At 41.8% G+C, this 26,502-nt stretch overlaps 1 protein-coding gene across 3 annotated transcripts; it reads left to right on the forward strand.

Moving 5' to 3' along the window:
* Positions 1 to 435: 435 nt before the first annotated feature.
* Positions 436 to 26,483, forward strand: MBTPS1 (membrane bound transcription factor peptidase, site 1). 3 transcript variants are annotated; one of them, XM_084294856.1, is made up of 23 exons: positions 436 to 487; positions 2,219 to 2,707; positions 4,218 to 4,475; positions 4,858 to 5,061; positions 5,426 to 5,536; positions 6,770 to 6,879; positions 7,259 to 7,375; positions 7,459 to 7,526; positions 8,576 to 8,678; positions 9,471 to 9,622; positions 10,677 to 10,838; positions 11,447 to 11,591; positions 12,667 to 12,855; positions 13,399 to 13,571; positions 14,470 to 14,585; positions 17,095 to 17,251; positions 18,145 to 18,269; positions 19,277 to 19,354; positions 21,741 to 21,881; positions 23,496 to 23,627; positions 23,897 to 24,023; positions 24,689 to 24,819; positions 25,852 to 26,483. In XM_084294856.1, exons 2-23 carry the CDS (start codon positions 2,521 to 2,523, stop codon positions 26,046 to 26,048), a joined length of 3,183 nt encoding a protein of 1,060 aa, XP_084150982.1. In that variant the 5' UTR covers positions 436 to 487; positions 2,219 to 2,520; the 3' UTR covers positions 26,049 to 26,483. The 3 variants fall into 3 exon arrangements, with proteins under 3 accessions (XP_084150982.1, XP_084150984.1, XP_084150983.1); XM_084294857.1 differs by having other exon boundaries at positions 468 to 591; XM_084294858.1 differs by lacking the exons at positions 23,496 to 23,627; positions 23,897 to 24,023; positions 24,689 to 24,819; positions 25,852 to 26,483 and adding an exon at positions 23,426 to 23,451.
* Positions 26,484 to 26,502: the final 19 nt, after the last annotated feature.

A 26,502-nucleotide genomic window follows, 5' to 3' on the forward strand; every position in this document is an offset into this window, starting at 1 on the left:
TAGAGTAATGCAGAGCAGCAACTCCTTTCATTTTTGAATATGCAGGAGAACACAGCCTGTGTATTTAGAATTGCTCTTCCCCAAAGCAATCATGTTGTACAGCTAAGAGCAGTTAGTCAGCTACAGGGGTATTAAATGCGCGAACTGTTAAATAATCGCCCAGCAGCTATTTGTAATTTAACCATCTGAAGCTCTGACCCACTGAAAAACGGGGCAGAAGAACAAAAAATTCTTCAGCTAGTCAAACACATTTCCCTCTTAAACTGTGCTTTTGGTATTCCAGGAGCAGGCGGGCGGTGGGACCCTTCTTTCCCCTTCCCCCCGGCGATTTTTAACCAAAACCGACCGAAATCTCCCCAGCCCTGAGGGCGGAGCGGGGTCGCCTCAGCGGCCCCGCGCCGCGCATGCGCCGGGCTCTCGCGAGAGCTGGGGGGTAAACAGGGCACAAAATGGCGGCGGCGGGGCCCGGGGCGGCGGCGGAGGCACGGTGAGGGCGGCGGGCGGGCGGGCGGCGGCCGCGCCCTGACGGGCTACTGCATCCTCTGCGCCCCCTCCGTGCTTGTGGGGAGCGCAGCGCCCTCAGAGCGAGCGGTAAACGGGCCGGGGGTAGCTGCTGCTTGTGCTCCCGGTGTCTGCACCCCTCGGTGTTTGCAGCACCGCTTCGCTGCGGAGCCCGCAGCCGCGCTCCGGGGGCTGCTGCCCGGGGCTCTCCCGGGGTCTTCCGCACCTCAGGCCGGCCTCTGCCCCCCTCCAGGGGCCGGGGGCTCCCTGCGAGGCCTCGGGCAGGCGGTAACGGGCGGTGAATAGCGGAGAGAACCGCGGGCAGAGCGCCCCCGGGCCCGGCCGGCACCTCCGGGCTCCGCTGGGGGTCCCAAAATTTTTGGGGGGAGGGCGGCTCCGGGGGCTGCTTTTAGGGGCACGGACATGTCCCCATCTCCCTGTGTGTTACGAGGGAGGCACATGCTCCGGGTTGTCAGCACGCTGCTCCTTCGCTCGGCTTTCCCTCAGATGCCATAGTTGTGTTTATTTTATTTTATTCACCTGTGCGGTTAGTTTTTGTTTTTATTGCCGCCTGGGTTGTTAGGCCGTGAGGCGATAAGGTGTGCAGAGATCAGCTGGTAGAGTCCCATGACCGCCTTCAGCTTCGGGATGAAGAGAAAAGTTTGTAAGCGCAGCTTGGTGTTATCCCTCAGGTGGAAAGAGAGGGAAATGCTGCTGCTGTGACAAAGAAACACTTCAGTGTTTTAAGAAAGAGGGAAGCGGCAGGTGTCACACGAAGACTTGATGCATTTTGTGCAAGGATTTGCTCTGGGATTGGTCCCACATTCTCCTGAACGAATTGAGGTCCTTAGGTCCTTAATAAGGCTCCTGCTTTTCAGTCCCAGTTGCTGTGGGGCTGTGTTGTTCTCTGTGGCTTTTCCTTGTGGTCTGGCAGACCAGACAAAAATGTTTCTCTTCCTTCGTATTTTAATGGCTTTTTAATTATCAGTTGGTGGTTAAACATTAGGAATTATTTTTTTTCTTTTTCTTGATTATTTATTCTGCTTTGGAGCGCAAAGGGAGGAAGCTTCCCTTCCATGTGGAAAACACTTTAAATGTTTAACTTCACATTACTGCGTTTCTAAGCTCTGCCCTGATGTTCTCAGGTTGTGGTAATGCACCTCAAGAAAACTTGAAAGGCTTCTTTCATGCTGGTAATCTCTTTTCAAGTATAGGGACTGCAGATTTGCTTCCTATAACAATATTTCTTGTCCTCACCAGCTCCTGAAATAGTATTTAAACCTGATTCTCCTTGTGTCAAATTATGTACCGTAGCAGTACTTCCATCAACAACGTTCCTGATGCAAAGGCAAACAAAAAAAGCCACGCTTTTTTTGAGTGTCTATGGATGCTTTTTATCATGCTAGTACTTTATATTGCTTTTTATTTTTTTCGTTTTAATAAGCCTTACGTGTCATTTCGTTCTTCTTATTCCACCTACGCAAAGGGTGGTAGAGTTTGGTTGTCACTGCTGTCTGTTCTGTTGCCAGGTGAATACCTGTGTATTTCACAGATGCTCTGGTGTGAGCCAGGGAGAGACTCAAGCATTCTTGAAAAATTGCTAACTGAAACACACGCGCAACTTTTTCCTTGCTATTTCTAATGCTAGCTGACAAATGATCTTCTGTGATTTCCATGCTATAACTTGAAGCTAACTATTTTCTATCTTGCCTTGCAGGTTGGCTTGTAAACAACTTTGCCAGTTCTTCTAGGGAGTTAACTTTGCCATCAGCAATGGAGTACAGGACTCAGCTACCATATCCCGAGTGACCACATCTTTCAGGACAAAATGGAGAAGAAGCGTAGAAAGAAATGAGCCTGTTTATTAGGCTTTACCTCAAAAGACCATGAAATCGATACTTTGGACACAGCTTTAAGAATATCCAGTTGAGCAGCACAGTGAAAGCAGTGTTTACTGAAACAAAAATGAACTAGTTTATAAAGAAGAAAAGTGTGATTTGATTATATGGAATTCTTGGAATGAGACCATTTTCTTCTATGACCATGAAGTTTGCAAACATCTGGTTTGTTCTGGTTGTTATTTTACTCTGTGGCAAACAACACTTCAGTACCAGGCTAGGGAATTCCTCCCATGAGGCTCACATATGTCCTGGATGTTCTCGCCTTACTCTAAAAGTGGAATTCACTTCAACAGTCGTGGAACATGGTAATAGAGCTAAGCATTAAAAAAAAAAATCTGTGTGAAGTTCAAGGGCATGTTACTGGACTGTGGTGTTTGTGCAGTTGTAATATTCAGAGACTATATGAGTAGATCTACTAACTTATCTGCATTTAAATTGAGAAATTTTTTTCAAAGGTTCTTGGTTTAACCTGGCACAAAATTTGAACATGAAGAGGAAGAGGGGGGAAGTAAAGAGTAGGTTAAAAGTGAAAACAGAGTGTGAAGGCTCTGATGGGCAGGTCTGGTCTAGTCACTTTGGTGTGCTTAGTAGTTGTTCACTGACCTGCTTGGTGGTATGGTTAAGGCTCTCATGTCTGTAAGAGGGCCACAAAGGAATGAGAAAGACGAGAAATGTGTGGGTTTGTCAAAAAAAAGTTTGAAAGTGATAGTACGTTTGTGAAGAAATAAGAAAGATAAGTGCAGAGGGAGCTGGTGAAAGGCAAACTAAGGCTGATACTGCTCCTGAAATGGCAAAGGGGAGCAGCAGAGCAAAGGTGGGTGCTGAATTGGGGAAGGTTTGTGAGGCTGGAACAAACACTAACAGGGTGTAGAATGCAGAATGCAGTCTGTTGGCATGGGCAGCTCTGTGCCTGCAGAACTGCAGGATGAATTTAATGAATGTGTGGTCTATGAATGGCAACAGATTGTGGAGGAAGGATGAGCAATGAGCTCATATCGTTTGCAGTGCTTGCAGGGTGCACAGCTGCCATTTAGGACAACAGCTCTGCTGTATCTGAAACTGTGGGGTCATGTAATGTGCTGACTCACCTGATTCAGTATCAGAAGTCAGTAGCTGAGTTGTCCTTAATTCATCCCTCGACCCTGTGTCTGGTTATTCCCTTGGGTGCCCATAATGTGCCCCCAGTGAAGCTATGTACCTACACATGCACAAGAGACCAGCAATGACATCTTGTGCATTCGTTAGCCAGAGGCTAACTGAGGTAAATGTGGCCGTGTATGCTGGGGCTGCAGTGCACCCACGAGTCCCTAATCCAGGTCAAGGACTGGGCTCTTGGGGACAGCTTTGTTTTTTGTGTGTCATAGGTGGTGCCAGTAATTTCCTCTAAAACTCAATACTGTGTGGAGGCTGGATGATTTTAATTCATGCATGTGAAGAAGCATATTGAATTGGCATATCAAACTGACGTATATATGAGTAGATATGCCGATATAAACGTCATCTTGTACTGCTGGATGTGACAGTAAACTTGTTCCTTCTCCCTACTCACCTCACTTGTTTCACCTTTCCATGCTATTTACAATTCTGCCTTCCTTTCAAAGGTCTTTATAATATTTTACAGATCTCATCATGCAAAAATTTTACGTAGTACACAAATAAATTGCAGACCTGTAAAAGCAAAAAAAAAAAAAAAAAAAAAGTACCTCAAGTTGTGATTATTAATTCTGCATAAAGAAATGTTGAGATCTTTATGAAGTGCATGCATAAGTAAGCTACTTTAAACATCAGTTCTAATGATCTGTGTTCTTGTTCCAGAGTATATTGTGGCTTTTAATGGATACTTCACAGCTAAAGCTAGAAGTAAGTTTATTTCAAGTGCACTAAAAAGCAGTGATATCGAGAACTGGAGGATTGTACCCCGCAACAACCCAGCCAGTGACTATCCCAGTGATTTTGAAGTGATCCAGATCAACGAGAAACAGAAGGATGGAGTACTGACACTAGAAGATCATCCAAACATCAAGCGAGTAACACCTCAGCGGAAGGTCTTCCGATCACTCAAATATTCAGACTGTAAGTAATGCTATGTGTGGTTGCATGAGATCTGCTTTGGAAAAATTTAGGACTGTTGCATAAATGAGAAGTGTCTTACAGTTTTTCTTTAACTTAGAGCAAGCTGTTTGTTTGCCTACGAATTACTGGGGTCTTGCCATAACTTTCCTAAAGCACGGCAGTGAATCCATCTCCAACGTAGAAAAGTTTCTTTTGCAGCAGTCAGTTAATAGACATTATGGATCAGTATATCCCTAGTGGATAAAGTGGAAGCTTTCGCTTTGACACCATTAACGTATCTAGACAAAAATAAATCTGTAACAATGTGATGTGGATATTTGCATAAACAGCAAATCTTTTGTTTTTCCTCATACTTTTTTTTTCTTGTCTGAATCCTACATAGCTGATCCTATGTTGCACTGCAATGAAACCAGATGGACTCAAAAATGGCAGTCATCTCGTCCCTTGAGAAGAGCAAGTCTTTCTTTAGGTTCTGGCTTCTGGCATGCCACAGGTCGCCATTCGAGCAGGCGTTTGTTGAGAGCTATCCCACGCCAAGTTGCTCAGACTCTGCAGGCGGATGTCCTCTGGCAAATGGGTTACACGGGTATGCCGTTGTTTGTTGATTTAGAATAACTTCCTTTGAGAAGCAAGTGAAGCGCAAGGAAATGTCAATTGGCTGATAAGCATTAATCTCGTTGGATGCCAGTTCCGGAAAGGTTGAGCAATGCTTTGTTTTGAGGTGCCCTGTATGCTTACAGAGCGCTCGTGTGTGTGTGTGTGTGTGTACTGTTCTTACGAGGAAGTAGTCGTGGTTTCTGATCTGTGGCTCAGTTTCTGCAATGGAGTAAGAGTTTTGTTTTAAATCCACAACTTAGTGAACGTGCAGATTAAACATGGAAGTATTCATTCACTTGGCAGAACACATTTGTTATGAAGCTGAATGAAAAACAATCCTTTTCTTTTATTAGGTGCTGGCGTAAGAGTAGCTGTATTTGACACTGGGCTGAGTGAGAAACATCCCCATTTCAAAAATGTAAAGGAGAGAACAAACTGGACAAATGAGAGAACCTTGGATGACGGTGAGTTACTGTGCATAGCTGGAAGACCCTTCCTGAAGGTGATGAGTGCTATTTCGTGTTGCAAAGCTGCTCTTGCTGCTGTGGTGGCAACACATCTGTTAACATCTGTTGAAACTATATGTCTTGAGATTTTATGCTTAATTTTTCAGTATCCTGAGTGCTTTGTACTCTTGCCAAATTCAACAAATAGCATTAAGATTCCAAGAGGGTGTTGCGTGTGCCTCCTTTAATCATATGTGGTGTTTCATCATAGCTTTTGGAAAATGTCAGGGGAAGAAAACATTGTGTTCTGCTGTTTCACAGTGCATATGTATTTCCGTACTTAGGAGGGGGAGTATGTTCCTTCTTTACTGTGCAGTCTGAAACTAATTCAAGATTCGCAAGCTTTCTGTATTTTTTTTCTAGTCTATATAGTTTTCATAGCATTTGTCAATGCTGGCTCATAGCCGTTGACATTCCAAAGAACATTTTATTTTCTGCAGTGTATTTGTGTTCCTTTTTCATGTGTTGGCCCTAACTTGCTCTGACCGTGTGCTTCCACAGTTACTCATTTCATACGGTCTGGGTCAGTGAGTCAGCTGGCAATTTAATGCAATCAGAATTCAATGCGTATATGTATCTTGCTCAGTGTTCTGTGCACCTCCATGGTTTTATTAAGCACAGTATTTCTTTGCATTGTGGCACCTGCTTTTGGTCACACTTCCTCTTAGTGCTGTGGCCAGATGGTTGCTGCACAGGCAGATTTTGAGTGTGTAAATATAGAGCAGGCAGTCCCCTAAAGAAAAAACACATTATTTTGTGAGGAGAGGAAAAAAATGTTTTCTTGTCATATTTTTCACCCTTAACCGAAATATAATTATTGCAGAGGCAGAATAAACCTCTTTTTAGAAGTTTACATATGCATATGCTAGCCTGGTGACTTGCATTTCCCAAAATAATTTGTTGTGATTCCCTTGTGTGGCTCTTAGTGTCGTTGATAGCAATTAGGTCTAGGAACAGACTGTGGAGTGTGCATTGCTCCAGGTTTCATCAGCTGGAAATTCTGGCCCCTCTGAATTCGATAGCAAAATGCAATTTAAGAAGATGAGAATTGAACCCAGTGTTAGCAGTTTGTTGTGAAGTGTGTTGGATCAATGTGATTTATAATATAGGTGTTGTTTATCAATGAAAATCCTTAACAATGAAATGTTTTGTCTTCTAACATCTTATTTTGTTCACTTCTGTCTGTGATAGGTTTAGGCCATGGGACTTTTGTAGCAGGTGTGATAGCCAGCATGAGAGAATGCCAGGGATTTGCTCCAAATGCAGAACTGCACATCTTCAGAGTGTTCACCAATAACCAGGTAGCAACTTTACAGGTGTTTTAATTTCTGCCTTTTAAGATGAATGCTGTTTTAATCCTTTTCTTTGAGAATACTGCAAGTACTTGAAAATGTTGATATATTGTCTTTAAGTGAGAAGGATACATCTTTCTAGTTAAAAGAAGCTTACTACAAGATGTCTTAATTTCCAAATCTGGTATATTTTTCAGAAATAACGTGTTAAAGTTTTTTATAATGTTGAAAATAAAAATATATATTGAGCACTAGAAATACTAGGAAACTGCTGTTAGTTTCGTGCTTTCTATTTGTGTTGTTTCACATCATCTTTCTGAAGTCTGTGTTGTCATGGAATCACTAGATTTTTCCATTGATAGCTTTTGTTTTCTTCTGTCTTACACAGGTCTCATATACATCTTGGTTTCTGGATGCCTTTAATTATGCAATTTTAAAGAAGATAGATGTACTGAATCTAAGTATTGGTGGACCAGACTTCATGGATCATCCATTTGTTGACAAGGTTAGTATGAGGAAATAGTCTTCTTGTTTGTTCAAAATGGTTTTTGGTGGCAGAGCCTTGTTGTAAATGCTGTTTGTGTGTAGGTATGGGAGCTGACTGCCAACAACGTGATCATGGTCTCTGCAATTGGCAATGACGGCCCTCTGTATGGGTAAGTTTCGGTGATCTCTTGGGTTCTGATGGACGAGGATTTGTTAGAGCTGGTCCAGAGGAGGGCAATGAAAATGATCAGAGGGCTGGAGCACCCGTGCTATGAAGAAAGGCTGTGAGAGATGAGGTTGTTTCTCTTGGAGAAGAGGAGGCTCTGGAGAGACCTCACTGCAGCCTTTCAGTACTTCAAGGAGGCTTACAGAAAAGATGGAGAACAACTTTTTACGTGGGCAGGTGGTGGTAGGACAAGGGGGAATGGCTTTAAACTAAAAGAGGGGAGAGAAATGAGATGTTAGGAGGAAATTCTTATCTCAGAGAGTGGTGAGGCACTGCAACAGGCTGCCCAGAAGGGTTGTGGATGCCCCATCCCTGGAGATGTTCAAAGCCAGGTTGGACTAGACTCTTGGCAACTTGAGTTAGTGGGTGACAGCCCTGCCCATGGCAAAAGGAAAAAAAGGCATATAAGTTCTTACATGGTTTTGGAAGTAGTTGTGCTTGTACTGGAGGGTTTTCTCTCCTCCTTTTTGCTGTAATCCGTTTATAGAAAGTGAGCAAAGTTAGACTCCCATCTCTCTCTCTATCGTTTGCCTTAGTAATACATTTGAGAATTACTTAGGTGAATATTTTTCATTCAGACAGTGAAAAGTTAGTAAAAGAACAGCAGGGCTTCCAACTGATACTGCCGCAGTAGTAGAAGCAGACATCTTTGAGAACAGATCTCAGACTTGAAGAACGCAGAAGGATCAAGCAAGAATTATTTGCAGTGTATTTGTAAAATAGATGCCTAAGAACAGATTTATTTTTTTGTCTTGAAGATACATGGTTTGGTGTAAGTTACACGTGAGTTACTAAGTGCTTGCGAAGTTGCTTTTAGTGATAGAGCATAACTGTCTTAGGCAGGACCAAAGCTTGTTTCTGTGCAGTTTAGATAGAAAGAAGGCCTGACAAAAATCTGATGGCAACGTGCCCTCTATCTGTATAAACTTATGGCTATGGTAATGTGTTTTTTTTTTTCTTTTTATTGTCTTGCTAACTCCCATCTTGTTCTAGGACTCTGAATAACCCGGCTGACCAGATGGATGTGATTGGAGTAGGCGGCATTGACTTTGAAGACAATATAGCTCGCTTTTCATCTCGGGGAATGACCACTTGGGTAAGATACTTTAATTGTGGCCAGCCACATGTGCAACCAAAATAAGTGCTTTCAAAAGGGAGCCTTTTTTAGAGGGGTAATCTCATGCAGCTGGTGTGTGTGGAGTGAATAGTGATAGAAGATTTCACGGAAGCTAGGACTTGTAAGAGAATGATGTAAGACCTGAAGCAAGAAGCTTAATACTCTGTCTGGGAGTACTCATCATTAATGTTGGCCCCTCTTGACATTTCTGATGTATTTCTAAAATGCCCAGTGCCTTCTGAATCATAGTTTGGAGTTTCTTGTGAGGACAAATCACTGCAGAAATGAAGCCAGCTCTTTTCCTTAAATCCTAGGCTTCCTTGGTGCTACGTGTAACATTGTGCTTACTTCATATCCTTTCTGTTTGCTGTTGACCGTTGAACTGGGGTAATGGTACCACACACATGATTTCAGATGAGGTTGCTTTGTGATCTTGATTAAGGACACTATTATGTACTAGTTTCTGTTTATACTGCTTCTCATTAGCCAGGTAGCTACATGGTTATTGTTTAGTTGGTAGTTTCATGCTCAGCTCAGATACTGGAGGATCTGGCAGTAATGTTGATGTCCCTTTCCTGGGTTGAGGATTTGCCGTACACAGTTTAAGCTCTTCTTTAAGTGTTAGATGACATTCCCTTATGTGGAACTGTAGCTGATTTACTAAATTATTTTACTGCTGAATTACCTGTATTAGTCATTTTAAATGCCCAAATGAAGCAAGTAGTGTTTCTAATGTATTAGGGCACCAATCCATCTGTTCTCTTTTCACAGGAGCTGCCTGGAGGTTATGGTAGAGTGAAGCCTGATATTGTTACCTACGGCTCTGGTGTGAGAGGTTCTGGTATGAAAGGTGGATGCCGCTCTCTCTCTGGGACAAGCGTAGCGTCTCCTGTTGTAGCAGGAGCTGTGACCTTGTTAGTAAGGTAAGGCTTAAATAAGAGTCCCTTACAAGATTCCAATACAGGAGGGTCATTTAAAAAACAAACAAACAAAACAAAACAAAAAACCACCAAACAAACAAAAACAAACCACAAACAACCTTGAAGGAACCCTCCAAATGAAACTAAATGGTGTTTACATTTACAAAAACAATCTCAAAGCACAGAATTGGTTTTCTCCTACCTGAGGCATTACTTTGTCTGATTGCTGATTGGCTCTAACCTTTCTGGGACTGTTTTGAATAACTATGTATTTGAAAATATAGTTAGGGGCAGCAGTTTTACAGAGTGAATTCATTAAGTGTTTGATCATTTTGAATTGCTTTTGTTGCTTGTGTAGAAGAACAGCTACTCAGAAGAGGCACCTACAGCAGGTAGCTATCTAAATACTCGTAAATTTTATTGTGTGGGCTTTTATGATTATTATCCGGTTGCGTAAGTTATCTGTTGCACGTGGAAGAATTTAAGAGGAAGATAGGAGTTGCAAGTCTCTACTTTGTACTTGTCACTGTGACTACCTAAAGATGAGAGAAGAGTTTTTCAAATACAGAACTCTTATGTCCAAAATTTGAAGTAATCGTTGTATTTCCTCTGTAAAATGATGCATTTTTCTTTGGATAACAAAGCTATTTCTGCCCACCTCCCACCCCTGAAAGAGCTACGCAGAGGAACATCCCAGCAAGTTGCCAGTTACAGAGGGTTGGATTTTCAGAATATTCTATTTAGCATGTAAAAATACTACCCTGGTTATAATGACAGCTGGTTATAGAGCACATTGTAAGGATGTAATTGATGTAATAATACTGGTTTTCAAGAGAAATTTGTCAGAAAATTGTCACTTCTATTTTCATCTTCAGCAATGCCAGTGAGAAATCAATTAATAACGGACAAGTAGGAACTGTAGATGTTCACAACAACCTAATTTTTGTTTGCATTTGCTTTAAATGAAATGACAACTTCAGGCGGAACAGTAGGCAAGACAAGCAAGAAATTAGAATAATAAAGGCCACCTAATGTGGTCTATTGTTTCCTATTTCAGCACAGTTCAGAAGCGTGAAATGGTGAATCCAGCAAGTATGAAGCAGGCACTTATTGCATCGGCACGGAGACTTCCCGGAGTCAACATGTTTGAACAAGGACATGGCAAGTTGGATCTCCTGAGAGCTTATCAGATCCTCAACAGCTATAAACCACAGGCCAGGTTAATTTTAATCCTCAATTAATCAACAATGTACTATAATCTGCTATATTTCTGTTAAGAGAGCAGGTGATATGCCAGAAATTCAGTTAAGCAACCCATGCTTATGCAACAAAGAACTTGCATAGATCTTACGTAATCCTGAAGCATGGATTTTGACAGGAGAGGGGATAAAAAGTCATTGTATTCTACTCAGGTTAGAGCAGTGTAGGGGCTTGAAGTGTCTTTGAAAGATGATTTTACTTTCTCTTCTAGGCTCAATTTAAGCTCTCAGATGTTATGGATAATGCCACCTAGAACAAAATGGGACAGTAGTCCAATTCTAGTTTTCCAGAATGAGAACGTTTTCACTGTGCTGAAAAGTTTCTTTTGCTTTGTGGAGAAAAAAACACCATGAAACTTTAAAATAAATAAATAAACAAATAATAGAGGGGAAAGGAAGATTTGGACATATTTGGGAAGTAAGATGAGTGCTTGAAACAGTAACTATGACTGGCATGTTTTAGCTATAATTTTTTCATACATCAGTTTTGTATAGCAGCCTGTACCCCTACTGTTGTTTTTTTTTTGTTTTTTTTTTTTAATTTTGCCTCTTGTCTCTTTGCTTTTAGTTTGAGTCCAAGCTATATTGACTTGACAGAATGTCCCTACATGTGGCCCTATTGTTCTCAGCCCATATATTACGGAGGGATGCCAACCATTGTTAATGTTACTATCCTTAATGGCATGGGAGTCACTGGGAGAATTGTGGACAAGGTAAGAGTCAACGTCGTTCCAAGTCCTGACTATTAACATTACTACAAGTTTCCCAGAAAGGATTATTTTACCTATATATTTCATAGAACAAATAAACTTTGTTACTGATGAGAGCAAGAGATACAGAGTGTTTGGTTTTAAAGGACGCACCCAGATTAGTAAGACTTGTCACCATGAACTATCTGCAGATTTTCCAACCGTGTGCTGGTTTCAGGGGCGTGTAGTACTTTGTCTTCGTAAAACCAGTTTGGATTGATTCCACTTAGAGATCTCTTTGTGTTCTGATAGCATTTAAGATCTTCTGGGTATTCTTTCCTCATCTCTTTGGTCTGGAGTATAAGAAATCTCAGTAAAGGATCCTGATGTTATTAATTGTGCCTCTTATGTGGTCAAAACAACCTGAATGTGTTGGGTTATCGAGGCCTGTTGCAAGATCTGTTATTTTATACCAGTAATGCTGAACATCTTTGTTGAAAAGAGAGGATTAAACTTTTTTTTTTTTGATTAAACTTTAAGGTTAAATATAGAACAGATAGGTAACTTGTCCCAAGTTACATAAGGCCCATATCTCAAAAATTTAGCCAATATAAATGAGCTTAATTTCAACATGGTAGTGTGAATCCCAAAGCCTGTTTTGTATTCGAGCTTTACACTAAAGGGTATAGAAGCTCTTATCCAATATTGTTAGCTAATTATAATGTTCAGACACACCTAGTGTGATCTGCTTGAATCTCTTAGAGCCATAAACTGTTTTGTTACAGAAAGGAAAGTTCATGTCTTTGCCAATACATTTTCACATAGGACCCCAAAACATTAAATTGGGTGCGCTTAGCATGCTGTCCATAGAGCTGCTTAGAGTCCTGCCTTTGAGAGGTGTACGCTTTGGATCATTAAGGCTGTCATGGTTACGTTAATTTGTTGGCACAACATGTATCTTTTTGGACTTTTTGTAATTTGGCATTATCTTCAGAAAAGCTAAGATGGGTTATTCCTGTGGGCAGAGGAAGGGGGCTGTGTGCACAAAAATTAGTAACTTCAAGTACTGCCTTACCAATGTCCTGTCTTCATTTCACAGCCAGACTGGCAGCCCTACCTCCCACAAAATGGGGATAATATTGAAGTGGCTTTCTCCTATTCCCCTGTGTTGTGGCCTTGGTCTGGATACTTAGCAATTTCTATCTCGGTAGCGAAGAAAGCAGCATCTTGGGAAGGCATCGCTCAGGGTCACGTTATGATCACAGTATCATCTCCTGCAGAAAATAAAGTGAGTTCTGTGTTTTGTTTGTGTGTGTGTGAAGTGGTGGTAATTATTAAAACTGCTTCACAGTATACAGATAACTTATTTTTATGGGATTAGTCTGGTCCTGTAATTTGATGCATAAGTTAAATTGGGGTCAAGGAATTTAGGAGTACAAATAATGATCTTCTTTATGTTATTTTTTTTTTTTTATTATGAATTCTAAGTAACATGCTTTGAAAAAGAGACAACTGAAGTGTCTTTCTCACAGAACCATCCTTAAGTTCCTGAGAACTTTCCGAGAAAATTTTAAGGTTTTGAATGTTTAAATCAAATGACAGTAGTAAGGTATTTCAAGTACTTTACGTTCTGAGCAGAAATATAAGCTGTTGAGTGCAGAAAACACAATGGTGATACAAGACAAATGTCAGCTCTTGGTTTCCAAAGCTGGTACTGGTTACTAAAAATAGACTTGATACTTCTGTTTTTCAGTCTTTTACACTCCACAGTTAACTGGTGAATGTTTAAGTGGGGGAAATGAATTTCACTGTGGTTTGTTCTGTCCTTCAGTCTAAGAACGGTGCAGAGCAGACGTCAACGGTGAAGCTTCCAATAAAAGTGAAGATTATTCCTACTCCGCCTCGTAGCAAGCGAGTCCTTTGGGATCAATATCATAATCTCCGTTATCCACCAGGATACTTCCCCAGGGATAATTTGAGGATGAAGAATGATCCATTGGATTGGTATTTATCTCAGTTTCTATTAAATCAGTATTTCTTGATTGTGTATTAATGATAGAGAATAACTTCACTGAATGCCAGAGGCCCCTGGCCTTTTTCAGTGTGCCATGGAAATCTCTTAGGTTCTGCATGCTTTTTTCTGCAGGTTTTTGTTGTTGTTCTCTCTGGTTTTTGTTTCATATGAAATGAAAACCTTTTTAAATACCCATTTAAGACACTCTTTGTTTGTTGTTTTTTTCCCCTGTGTGTTTTTTTTTTTTTTTTTTTTTTTTTTTTTTTTTTTTTTTTTTTTTTTTTTTTTGTTTTCAAGGCATAGTTCCTTTCTGCCCTGAATCTATGATGATTCTGAGATTTCTCCCGTGGAACTGAGGGAGACACTTTATTAGCTGCTTTTTTTCCCCACTTATTTAAAATAAAAAAAAAAAAAAAAGAGAGAAATTGGAAAGATTGAAGCAAGGAATGGCTGACCAGTTGTCTAGGAACTTCTCTGCTGACGTTCAGCAATTATTTACAGGTTGTCCTGTGCACTTCTTCTAGTTAGTGGTTAAAACTGCTCTTACTGGTTCTTCATTGAGGAGGAAGTCCTGTGAAGAGGATCTGGTTTTAATGCAGCAGTGCTTCTCTGTGATGTGCTGTAAATATACAGAACTGTGCTTTGTAAGGGATGTTCTCAGTCTCTGGCTTTGATTGTATTACCCAGCTTCGTAGCACTCAGAACCAGTCTCATTTGTGGAAAAAGTTTGCAAAGAAGGGATGGTAGTTGGAAAACCACTGGTTATCATTTGAAACAAATGGACCATTCAGAAGCTAAACTAGGAACTAATCTGTAATTACAGGATGTAAATCCAATTCCTCTATGCCAAATTAAAATGTTTTCAACAATCTTTTCTCTTGTCCTAAGGAATGGAGACCACATCCACACAAACTTCAGGGACATGTACCAGCACCTAAGAAGCATGGGTTACTTTGTTGAAGTTCTTGGTTCCCCGTTTACATGTTTTGATGCAAGTCAGTATGGTAAGCATGTGCTAATTGCCTTGTTCTCAGCACTGTTAACTTCTTCCTAAAACGGCCTGTGTTTTAGAAGACCGAAAATGTTGTGGGGAACTGAGATAGAATGCTAGATAGAAAAATATTACAGCAGGGGGTGTATCTGTTATTTATATGCTAATACTAAATTGTGCAGTCTAGTAGAATTAGTGCAGTTCTGTATCCTTATCTTGAAAAAACAAGAAGGAAAACACACCTCTGAGTAGGTTAAAAGCCCCTCTGCATTCAGTCCCACAGAGGTAGAACTGAATTTGCTGGGTTTTTGCACAGTCAGAATGAAGCACGGGTGAACTGCAGACTGGAATTGAAAGTGTCCATTCTGTTTTCTCAGCAGTAGTGTTTTTGAAACTTTGGTCTTTGTGGATAGATAAAACAGGGCAAAGTATTCTCTACAGCCCTGCATGCTCTCAGACCAGTGTAGTTCGTTTCTTCTGTGTTGGATTTAGAGGTTTGATAGATTTGCTAGTCAGGAGGCAAACTGAGCTGTCCATGGTCTTTTCTGCTTCAGTATGCCCTTCTAGTTAACCCTGACAGGCTCCAACAAGGTCCTCTTCTTCTTTGGTCTGGGGTGTTTCTCCAGTGGATTGTAAAGAGAAGAGAGTGTGTTTTCCTGACAGTTCTGTAGTTCTGGAAATGTGGTCTGTAGCGATCATCTGTTTTTCTTGATTCTTCAGTAAATATCGCACTGTTGTTTTTGAGCTCAGCAGATATGCAACTGGAGACAGAAGTGGTAGCCCTTAAAAGCATAATAAAATAGTTTGCTCTGAGACCTCTAGATTTATTACAAGGGCAGGTCTGCTCTGCGTGCACAGATTTGTCAGCTACAGCTCATGTTTCTCCTTAGGAAGATGGAAAAGCTAAGAGACTGGCTTTTAGATTGCCAAAATAGACTAAGGTGGGAGATGAGTGCTTTCTGTGCCTGAAAAATGCAGGTAGGTAGAGGTGAAGGAGAAAGCACTTAACGAGGGAATGGAACAGAAATATGCAAGTGGAATAAATTTGGTACATGAAATGAGGAAATGGCTGAAATAGTCTTCTAATAACTCTGGTGAAGCTGTGCAGTAGAAGCAGTGGGGGGCAAATAATGTGGCTCAGAAACAGTCTAAATCTGTTTATAAATAGCTACATGACAGGTATGCTTGCAGGGGAGTAGACTTGAAGCAGAGACACCTCTTCCAATCTTGCAACCCACGTTGAATGAAGTTGCTTTGGAATTGGAATAGGTAGCAGGACTTCATGTGATCCTGGCATTTGCTGGCACCTCTGAACATGGATGTGTTGTTGGTAGCGCGCAGTGGCAGGATGGCTGAGGTTGCAAGGGTTCAGTAGAGATACCTAGTCCCATCTCTTACTCAAAGCAGGTTTCTGAGGACGGTGCCCAGCCAGGTTTCGAGCATCTCCAAGGATGGAGACCTCATGACTTCTTTGAGCAACCCATTCCAGTTTTGTCTTACGTCTAAATGGGGTTTTCTGTATTTTAGTTTGCACCCATTGCCACTTGCCTTTCACTGGCCACCACTAAGAATAGCCTGGCTTTATCGTCTCTGCTCCCTCCCATCAGACATTTATTTATACGCGTCAGTAAGATTCTCCAGGAGCCTTCTCTTCTCAAGCCTAAACAATCCCAGCTCTGTCTTCCTCCACATGTCCACGGTTGTTGTACTGGAAGCAGCACCCCAGAACTGCCTGACCACTGCTGGGCAGAGGAAAGAACCTCCCTCATCCTGCCGGTGGTGTTCTTCCTAATTCAGCCTACGATGCTGTTGGCCTTTGCCACAAAGGTGCATGAGTGGCACACGCTCCCATTTGTTACCCAGCAGGTCTCCCAGGTCCTTCTCTGCACAGCAGCATCCCAGAGGGTCAGCCCATACAGGTACCGGTGTATGGACTTCCCTGGTGCAGGACTTTGTATTTCCCTACATTGAGTTGTGCAGGGTTCCTGCCATCCCATTTCTCCAGCCTGTCAAGGTCCCTCCGTGGAGCAGCTTAACACTGTGGCCCATCTATCACTTCTCTTTAATTTATATTGTGCGCAAACTTGCTGAGGGTGCACGCTGTCCTGTCATCCAGATCCTTAACCTGGTTTCTGCAGGACCTTTATCAGAAGGCTTTCTAAACTTTCTGAACACTGACTGTTACAGAATTGGCTGGGTTGCAAGGATCACAGGACTTAATCAGATTGCTCAGGGTATCGTCCTGGTGAGGTTTGTGTCGTCTCTGAGGATGGAGATTCCACCACCCCACCGAGCAATCAGAAAGTGAAGAAGCAAGATGACTTAATATTTAGGAGTAGTCTAAAAGCACAACCATATTTTTAGGGAATAAAGTATTTTCCTGTTCGTGCTTTTCAGTCATGAGTCATGCAGAGACAGTTGTGCAAAATATCCACTTGTGTTAATTTTTGCATGGGTTGTGTTAATACTGATAACATGACAACAAACAGGCTGGTGAACTCTGGTTTTGCTTTTACATGCAGGGACTTTACTGATGGTGGACAGCGAGGAAGAGTATTTTCCGGAGGAGATCACCAAGCTGAGGAGGGATGTTGATAACGGCCTGTCGCTTATAGTGTTCAGTGACTGGTACAACACATCTGTGATGAGAAAGGTCAAGTTTTATGATGAAAACACAAGGTAGCTATTTCTTTAGTTTCTGTAGGAAATACAATGTCATAGAACTGGTGTTTTATGGGCATAACTGTCCTAAAAACCCCAAAGGGGATACAGTGTGCCTTAGTACCTGCGGCACCTCTTGAGCTGCCTCTAAGAAGGAAGTACCTCAAGAGCAAAACTGACCTTAAGCTGCAGAGCTTAAGGAGAATAGCTTCCTATTTTACCGTGATCCTGCAACCACCCTTGGTAATGTAATCTTGTTTTTAAAGCCCAGGAAAACGTTTACAATAGAAAGAAGTAAAAAATTGGAGACTGGCAAAATAAAATTGAGACGTTTTCACTTTGGACAGCAGAATAAAAAAGAATTTTTATTCTTCAGTGATACAGTACTTGCAGGCTGTATCACTGGGATGTGCAGCCAATGTTGAAATTATTCCAGTATGCTTTATAAAGGGAAAATAAATTAATACCAATAGTAATGGTAAAGACCTTTTTAATTACTGTGGTTTCAGCCTGTTTTATGTTAAGATATAAAGATCTTTCTGCAACTTGGGAGCAAGTAACACTGCTTCATTAGAAAAAGTTAGAAGCAAATGACATGCCTGTGACTTTGCCTCATCACAGCCAAACAACAAACCTAAGACTGAATTTCTTTGTAGCAAAACAAAGTTTTCTATGGAATGGAATGTAGTGAGAGCTTTACAACATTAATATTACGTTACTTCTGCTCGGAAGGATAGATGTCAGAGAGACAGCTGCTCACATGCCCCGGAGTTAAATGAGGCTTTGAGAGTTTTGAGTTCGTTATTTTAGTGACTTGAAAAAGTCTGTGGAGAGAGACCTGATTTTTCATAACACAGACTCTAGGAGTACATTTTTTATACTAATTAACTGTGTTACACTTATTTTTATAGACAGTGGTGGATGCCTGATACTGGAGGTGCGAACATACCGGCTCTCAATGACCTGCTGTCTGTCTGGAACATGGCCTTTAGTGATGGGCTCTACGAAGGCGACTTCACCCTGGCAAACCATGAAAGTGAGTACTGGAGTCCCTTGCCTAAAACAGGCTGTGAACAGCAGGTTGCTTGTTTGGAAAATAGTTTCTGTGAGGATCAGCTTGAGTGAGAGTCGAGGGAACTGCTCTGAAATTGAGTGAAGAGAGTGATAAGTATGCTTACGTGATTGTTTCCTGCATCCAATAAATTTTCAGACAAGGTAACAAATGTCCTGAGTTTATGGTTGAATTCCAGGAGAAGGATATTCTTGGGGCATCCGTATTTGTCTGTACTATAAATACTGCTTGCCGAGATGAAGGCTTGGGTTAGTCATAGTTTTAGTTTTGCAGTTAAGTGGAAATCTTAGATTTTGAAGGAAGAAAATCGATTGGGAGTCCTTCCTTGGGATACTCCAATTTAGATGTACATCAAAGCATCCTAAGAAGCTTTGTAAATCCCTGTTCTCGCGATCTTTTGAATCGATTTCCCTGAAATGAGTGTGTTTTACTAGTTTCAAGTTCAGACTTTGTGGTTAGGGCACAGGTCCATGACCTGATTGCTTTCAGACTTTCTAGGTCTAGCCAGTCTTTATTATATTTTTTTCTGACCGAGTCACTTGATGTTTTCATGCTTTGTTTCTAAATCTCTGCCTTCCTACTGGTTCGTTTGGAATGTGTATGTGAAAAGAGAAGGCACAGGGGGCTCTGTACGCTCCCCAGCACTGACTGAAGGAGACAGGTTCTCTGTATAAATAATGACTCTTAGTGCGAGCTACTGCCTTTGATGAAGCTTTTCAGCTTAAAAAAGGCAGTGTTAGTCTCATAAATGGAAAAGCTTGAAAGCAGTACGTAGAGGTGAACCTGGAAAACGTGCACTTAGAAATAAACGCCTTATCTATATGTTTTGGTCAAAATACAGAAATTCGGATAAATGTTAAATGTTCCTGGGAATACTTTCTTCTGTGCTTGTTTTGCCAGCTCACTGAATTAGGTGGGAAGGAGGAAGTGTCACTTTTAGTCTGTAAATGCAGTTTTGTGATGTCTTTCAGTGAATTACGCATCAGGATGCAGTATTGCAAAGTTTCCAGAAGATGGCATCGTAATTGCACAGACCTTTAAGGATCAAGGTATGCTTTTTCTTCTTTGCGTTTTAAGTAGAACCTGTTAGTGCAAAGCAGAGTTACAAAGGTGCAAAAACTGGAGTGAAAAATGCATTAAGAGGCTGGGTATTTTTTCATTTTGTGTAAAATGTGCAGTTGGATATCTAGAGGAAGCTGCAATGTGACTGTATACACAGTTTTTATATAGTACAGCAATATTCAAGTGCATATGTGAAGTCTTTTGTTGTTTGCTGTATGTCAACACATCTGCATGTGTGTGTGGCTTTAGGGGAGGAGATTATGTTCCTTGTCCATGCTTCTCGCACCTTGCAAGTGATACCATAATATATATGTATGCAGAATTACTCTAATCATTGCCAAAATTGGTTTAAGTGTTATGGTAGCTGTGATCTAAGGGTGTAGGTAAAGATTTTGTTAGACAAAGTTTCGCCTACTACGTACTAGATTCTCACAAGGGAAGCATTTTAGGCGCACAGGAAGCCTGAGCTTTCAGACAGGAGTGATCTGTTCCCTGTGCACATCCATTCCCTTAAGTTTTATCGTAATACCTTTGAGTTGATGAGGTACTGATTCAGAGCTGTAAGAACAGCAGGCAACAAAGACCTGTTTTTAAGAGCCTTTAGGAAATGCTGTGTAGAATACTGGTCAGTCCTAGCTGACCAGGACTCTTAATGATATCATGGGTCAGGTTTGTGTCTGTGGATGTAGAGGATTTGAGTGTGGGAGCAGAAGTGTGTGCATAGCTTCTGCTACAAGCCAGAAGCTGTCAGAGGAGATGAGGAAGTGCACTGGAGTTTTGGGTGACTTAGTGTGCAATAGGCACATGTGATTACTTAATAGAGAAATGTTCTGGAGCAGTAAGGAGCTCATCCATGTCAGCCTTTGGGAGACCAGGTAGTACCCCTGAAATGCTCTGTGCTGATGGCTTACGTATTTCTGTGTGAGATAGGGAGGGAGACAGCATTTGACAAGTAGCCTGCTGCACCTGCTTTCTCTGAATCCTTTTCGTTTCAATTCATGAAACAAAAGAGCTCGATGTTTTGCTTCTGTTCTCTGAAGGCAGCATCTAAAGTAAAGGAGACTAAATGCTTGACTCAAATACTTTGAGGTTGGTCATCTTACTTTGTTTTTTGAAATGGGTGTTAGAGGTGGGAAGCTTTTCAACCTAAAAATCAGTTTTCTACAGAATTCATTTTAGTATCTTCATGAATTGGGGTGTTTTCTTTCTTGCTGTTTATGGCAGCCTTCAAGTTTACTGGAGATAAAAGCAATTGGATAGATTTGTCAGATGCAAAGGGCAGATTTACAGCCACGTGTCCACTGGGTTTTGCTGCACGTACCCATTCATGCCACAAGACCTTCCTTTGGTTGCTTTTTCCATGTTTTTCATTCACTGATTAAAATTGTAAATATTTTGCAAATGTGTTTGAAGTTGCCAGTTTATTCAGTCATGTGCATTGCTTTTGGATGCAGGCTTTTAAATGATACTTCCAAATTGCTGTTTGTAATACTGGTGCAAGTGTTTCAGAAAAGGCTTATCTCTGAACTGTGGCAGGGCTGGATGTAACAAAACCTGGCTCTACCTGCCAATTCAAAGAGCAGCTGGGGTGAGGAGGGAGTGCAGTTTGGCAAAGGTTGCTGTAGAGGCAAAGGTGGGAAAATTCATGTTACTTTTTTTTTTTCCTTTTGGCGTATGTATCCTCACTAAACAATACTTCTGTTTGTTCCTAAATTGAAAGCTGAGCAGGTGAAGTACAAGGGAAGTGGGTACTGCAGAGTTGCAGAGAGATGCAAGCCCAGCAGTCTTCAAGATGGGCTTTGACTGATTTAAGTCAAAGTCCTTGTCTTGCAGCTGCTGCTTGCAGAGAGACAGATGCTGTTTCATGGAAATTCCCTATTCTCTTTTTTGTTCCGTAGTAGGCTTTCTTGTAGGAGAAGGTAGGTATGACAGCAGTATGTTGGCAAAGAGCAGTATGCGTTGTGATGGCTGATTTTTAAGTTACCTTGTTCTGTAGACTTCTGCAGGACTAAAACAACATAATGTGATTTTTAAGGTAGATCAGCTTGATTTAAAACTTGGTGCTGAAAATATTAGGATTTTTGATTTTGGAATGTTGAAGTTCATCCAGGATCTGATGCCTTTTATTTGCTTCTGTGCGAAAGAAGGAAAACATTGATGTCAGCAGAAAACTTCACAATCAGGGTCTTGGAGCAGTTTGATTTTTATCTTAACACCATGTCTGTCTGTTTTTTTTTTTTTTAAAAACATTTTGCATTTATCTGTGACACAAAGACTGGCATAGCTGCGTTTGTAAGTTTGCAATGTAGACTGTGTTGATCTGTAGAAAACTTGATGTTTTGCAGGCTCTGAAATTCTTGTGCTTTCTTTTAGGTCTTGAAGTTTTAAAACAGGAGACTGCTGTAATTGAAAATGTCCCTATTTTGGGACTTTACCAAGTTCCTTCTGAAGGTGGTGGCAGAATTGTTCTGTATGGTGACTCTAATTGCTTGGATGACAGCCATCGACAGAAAGGTGTGTACGTTTGACACGCAGAAAGAATTATTCTCTTAGCAAGTGTCCTGTGGGTTTCTTACAGCTCTCCCTAGAAACAGCTGCTTTCTAGGGAAACTCTAAACATTCCTATGTGAGATTTAGCTTCATTTCTGTGGAACTCTGCTTAAAATGCTGTCAGGTGCAGTTGTAACTAGAGTGTGCCCCATAAATTATATATATATGAGACCTAAGATATTTATTTATTTATTTATTTAGGTCTTTGTCACTGATACTTGAAAATGTTGGGCTTCCATCCCTTGCCTAATTTATTTGAGTTTAAAGGAACTTACTGCCAAAGTGAGCTTTCCATCTTTAGCTCATTTCTGTCTTTTTCAAACATCTTCTTTAAAGTTTTTCTGGTTTCTCCTTGTCTGTCTTTGGATGGGTTCCAGTGACTTGCTGTAACACTAACAGATTGGTGTCTCTTGTGCAGCTTTAAATTAAGTAATAGAATAATGCTCTGTGACCTCCTAATGCTGGTAAATTCAGTGTGACCTATGAAGCAAGGAAAAAGTGGAAGGCTCTAAAAAAATCCTTTAAAGTTAGCTTTTGAGTTGCGAATCAGCAGCTGTGTCTCCCGCAGAGACATCAGTAGCTTTAACTGAGGTAAATTCCTAGCATTTGTGAATATAAATCCTTAAAATCTGATTGACCTCTTTAACAATCAAAGGTGAAGGTTTAAGGGACACCAGGATTATGAAGATTAATTCCCATTCCCAGCCAACTTTTCCCTGGTTTGAGAAATTCTGAGAAAAGTAGTTTCGCTGTATGGTGGAAATGGCTGGAAAGACACTGTCCCACTTCTGAAAATTGAAATTTCAGGGGACTGTGGAGTTAACCAGGGGGAGTGCATGTGCATTAGAGGTAGCTCCGGCTTAAGGCAGCAGTAATTCAGGAGAGAATCAACACAAGGTTTCGTATGTTGTTGAAGTGCAAAGGAAAACCATGATGAAGTATGTTGTGGTGTGGTCCACAACAGGCTGGGGACCAACAGCTTTTGTTGGTACTGCTTTTCCTTCAGCTGGGGTGTAGCCAGAACCTCTCCCCTTCCTTTTTTTTTTTTTAAGTTTGGGAAAGCAAATGAGTCAGAACTTTCCACTGGGGGGGGAACTACCTTGTTTTTAATTTTATTTGCAAAGTATTTATTATGTCATCTTAAAAATAAATAAATAAATAGTTGCTTCTCTTTCCCTCATATAAATAATATCAGAAGCCTAGAGCTCCCTGTATTTCCACTGAAAAAAAAATGGTAATTTTTTGCAGGAGCTTGACTGGCTCTGTCCAGACTGGAATTCCCATATTTAAGACGTGATTTTATGACTTTCTCCCCCAAAAGAGCCTGATTTGGTACACAAGACAAGAAATTTTCAGACTGAACGTATTAATGTTGTGTTTGTGTAGTGTTGGAGGAGGAGGGGTTAAAAGTTGCATCTTTCTAAAATCAGGCTTAGGACTTCAAAAGGAGAATAACAAGAGTGAGAAATTCCTTGTGCTTCTGAATGCCTCCATATCCTGTTTAACAGAAAGATAAGCCATTTGAAGTGTAGCATAATGCCTGTTTTGTGCTGGGGCCTGGGGCTGTGAAATCCACAGATTGCTTCTGGCTCCTGGATTCCCTCCTGCAGTACACCTCCTACGGGGTGACGCCGCCAAGTCTCAGCCATTCCGAAAACCGCCAGCGACCGCCGTCAGGAGTGGGCGCCTCTCTCCCGGAGCGGATGGAAGGTGAGAGCCTCACTTACCGAGCAGAGCCAGCACCCGATGGGCTGTCAAGGTGGAATTTGAGGCAGACCAAGGCAGACCCTTGAATTATGTGCCACTAGGGCCAGCTTGGGGTGAGCTCTGTAATTCTAACTGGGAGAGTTAGCGGTGAGTCAGTACCATAACGAGCTCCTGGTTTTACAGCAGCTCTGGTTAGGCAGAGGGAGATGTTGGGAACTCTCTTATCCTCCCAGTCTCTTGGTAACCCAGTCTGTCTCTGCTGTGAATCGCAGGTAACCATCTGCATCGATACTCAAAGGTGCTCGAGGCTCACTTGGGAGACCCTAAACCCCGTTCCCTTCCTGCTTGTCCTCACCTCTCCTGGGCCAAACCACAGCCTTTGAATGAAACTGCTCCCAGGTTTGTCTCTCATTTCTGTACAGAGTCTTGATTCTAAGTTCGGCAGAAGAGTCATTTGTTCCGTCTGCTTTTACAATGGACAGCTGGAATTCCTTTCCTAGAGAAACACCAGATTGTAGAGAGGAAATGATGATGAATGCCTCCTCAGTGAGTGATTCTGACTCACCTGATGGTTACACTGTATTGTACGAAACCGACTGATTTTAAAAATAGCTTCACAGGTCAACACACTGTTATGATTGAGTGATCCCAACTTAAAGGGCTTGCGTAAATACATCATCACCATGTGCTTTTGAAATACTTTTCTGAAGCACTTTCTTGGATAGCTAGCCCAACTCTGCCTTGTGGTGTATTTTTTGTCAGTCACTCAAAAGCAAATGCGTCAGCATGCTTGTCTGTTAAGCTCCTAATGGTAGCTTTTGGTAGTCTGCGTGCAAGAAAGAATTGCTGGTAAACAGTTGTTGGTCTAAAAGTGTCCCTGTGACATCTGCAGTGAACTTTGGAGGCCTGCAAGCTGCAAAACATGAAGAATGGACAGGATTGTGGTTTGGGTCTGAATTAGTGAGTAAGGTGCAGGTTTCAGCAAGGTTTCTACGGATGTTTCTACAAAGTTCCTTGTGTTACTGAAGTACGTGGGCAGACGTCTGTCTTTGAATTTCTTCTAGCAACCTTTGGAAACATCAGAAGTTACTATCAATTGACCTTGATAAAGTGGCCCTGCCCAGTTTTCGACAGAACCGACCCCAAGTGAGACCTTTGTCCCCTGGCGAAAGCGGAGCATGGGACATTCCTGGAGGTAAGGGTTGGAAAGCTGGAACGATGTTGTTTTGCTTGCTTTTTATACAGGCTTTAAAACAAACAAACACCGAGCAGACCGAGGGAGGACACGTGTTTCCTTTCAGTTGTGAAAATCATGCAAATACGAATAGGGTTGTGTTGTAAGAGACTGATGGGGCCAAAGATAAATATATTTACATATGAATAGTTTATTCAAAAGGAGTCATGGCATACAGGGAATAAAATTTTTGCTGGGTGCTTTTTTGGCCAGTCCAGGCTTATTTTGGTGCTGTTCAGACCTGTGGTAGGCAGCAGCAGCTCTGTCTTTGGGCGCTGTGTCCTGGTAATACAAAACCTCCTAATTAAAATTCCTTCTGTGAGTGCACAGATGCAAAAGCAGAGTCCAGAAGGGTTTTTCCTGAACGGTGCTTTGGGGAAGGTGTTAGGCAAACAAATGATGTAGAGCACTTGAAACAGCTTTAGTGTAATGGTGCTCTCCTTGTCAGCTCGGCACCGTGAGCCCAGCTGGAAGCTGTCTAAAAGCCTCACGCATGCTCTTTTCCCAGCCCGAGCTGCGCGACCAAATGGTGCCTTTAAAAAGGAGGGGCTGTGCAGCTCGTCCTCGCTGCGTGCACGTGCAGTCTCTGGAGCAAAACAAAATCCCTTTTCTCATGGCGTGAGGGTTTGATGGCATTTATAGAAAACATTTAGTGGTAAAGTTACGATCAAGTGCTTGCATCTCTTCACTTGTAATGCAGAACAGAAGGTGGCTGTTGCAGGGGAAATCTGGGTTATGCTTTGATGTTCCAAAGTAGGTCAAGGTGGAAATGCTGGTGCTTTTCTGTGAAGTTAGTTAGCATCCTGTCTTATTTTCGCTAATTGGTCTGCAGTTGTTAATCTTCCTGTCTGAAATATAATCTGATTATGGCTGTTTTGTCTCGGAATAAGAACTGCCATCGGATCACTTTGCTAGATAGCGTTAACGCTGCTAAGAAGTTGCAGCTCCTGTGGTCATTTGTCACTTCCAAACCTCCCTGCTCTGCCTTTCCAGGTATAATGCCCGGACGGTACAACCAGGACGTGGGACAGACCATTCCAGTCTTTGCTTTCCTTGGTGCCATGGTGGTTCTGGCGTTCTTTGTGGTGCAGATCAACAAAGCGAAGAGCAGGCCAAAGAGACGGAAACCGCGAGTGAAGCGACCGCAGCTTATGCAACAGGTTCATCCACCAAAGACGCCTTCTGTGTGAGAGCTCTCGCTTGCCAAAGATGACCTCCTTCTTACCAGTTGCTTTCCTGGATGGTTGGTCACTCCCAGTGAAGGAGCAGCGAATGCGGTGATCGTGCTGGCGCTACGCATCTGACATCATCTCATAGTCTTTGGTTTCTGGAGAGAAAATAACAGGACCTCAGTTGATCATCTGTACATAAAACTGCAGCTTTAAGCAGCCGAACCCACCAAAGACTTGAATACTGTTCAGAAGGCTGCTTAGTCACTACATAACCCACGAGGGGGAAAATGGACCTTTTTTTTTGTAAGCTGACCAAACTAAAATTTATTTGTTTAGAGGCTATTTTCTATATTTATTGTTGGGGAGGGCGGGGGGAAGAGTCACTTTAAGAACCTCTGCTAAGGGAACGCAAGTGCATTTTTTGGATGGGATGCAATTTTCTAGAATGCTCTAATGCTGAAGAGTGCAACTT

Source organism: Netta rufina (assembly GCF_964035555.1).
Source record: "Netta rufina genome assembly, chromosome: 13".
Taxonomy (NCBI): domain Eukaryota; kingdom Metazoa; phylum Chordata; class Aves; order Anseriformes; family Anatidae; genus Netta; species Netta rufina.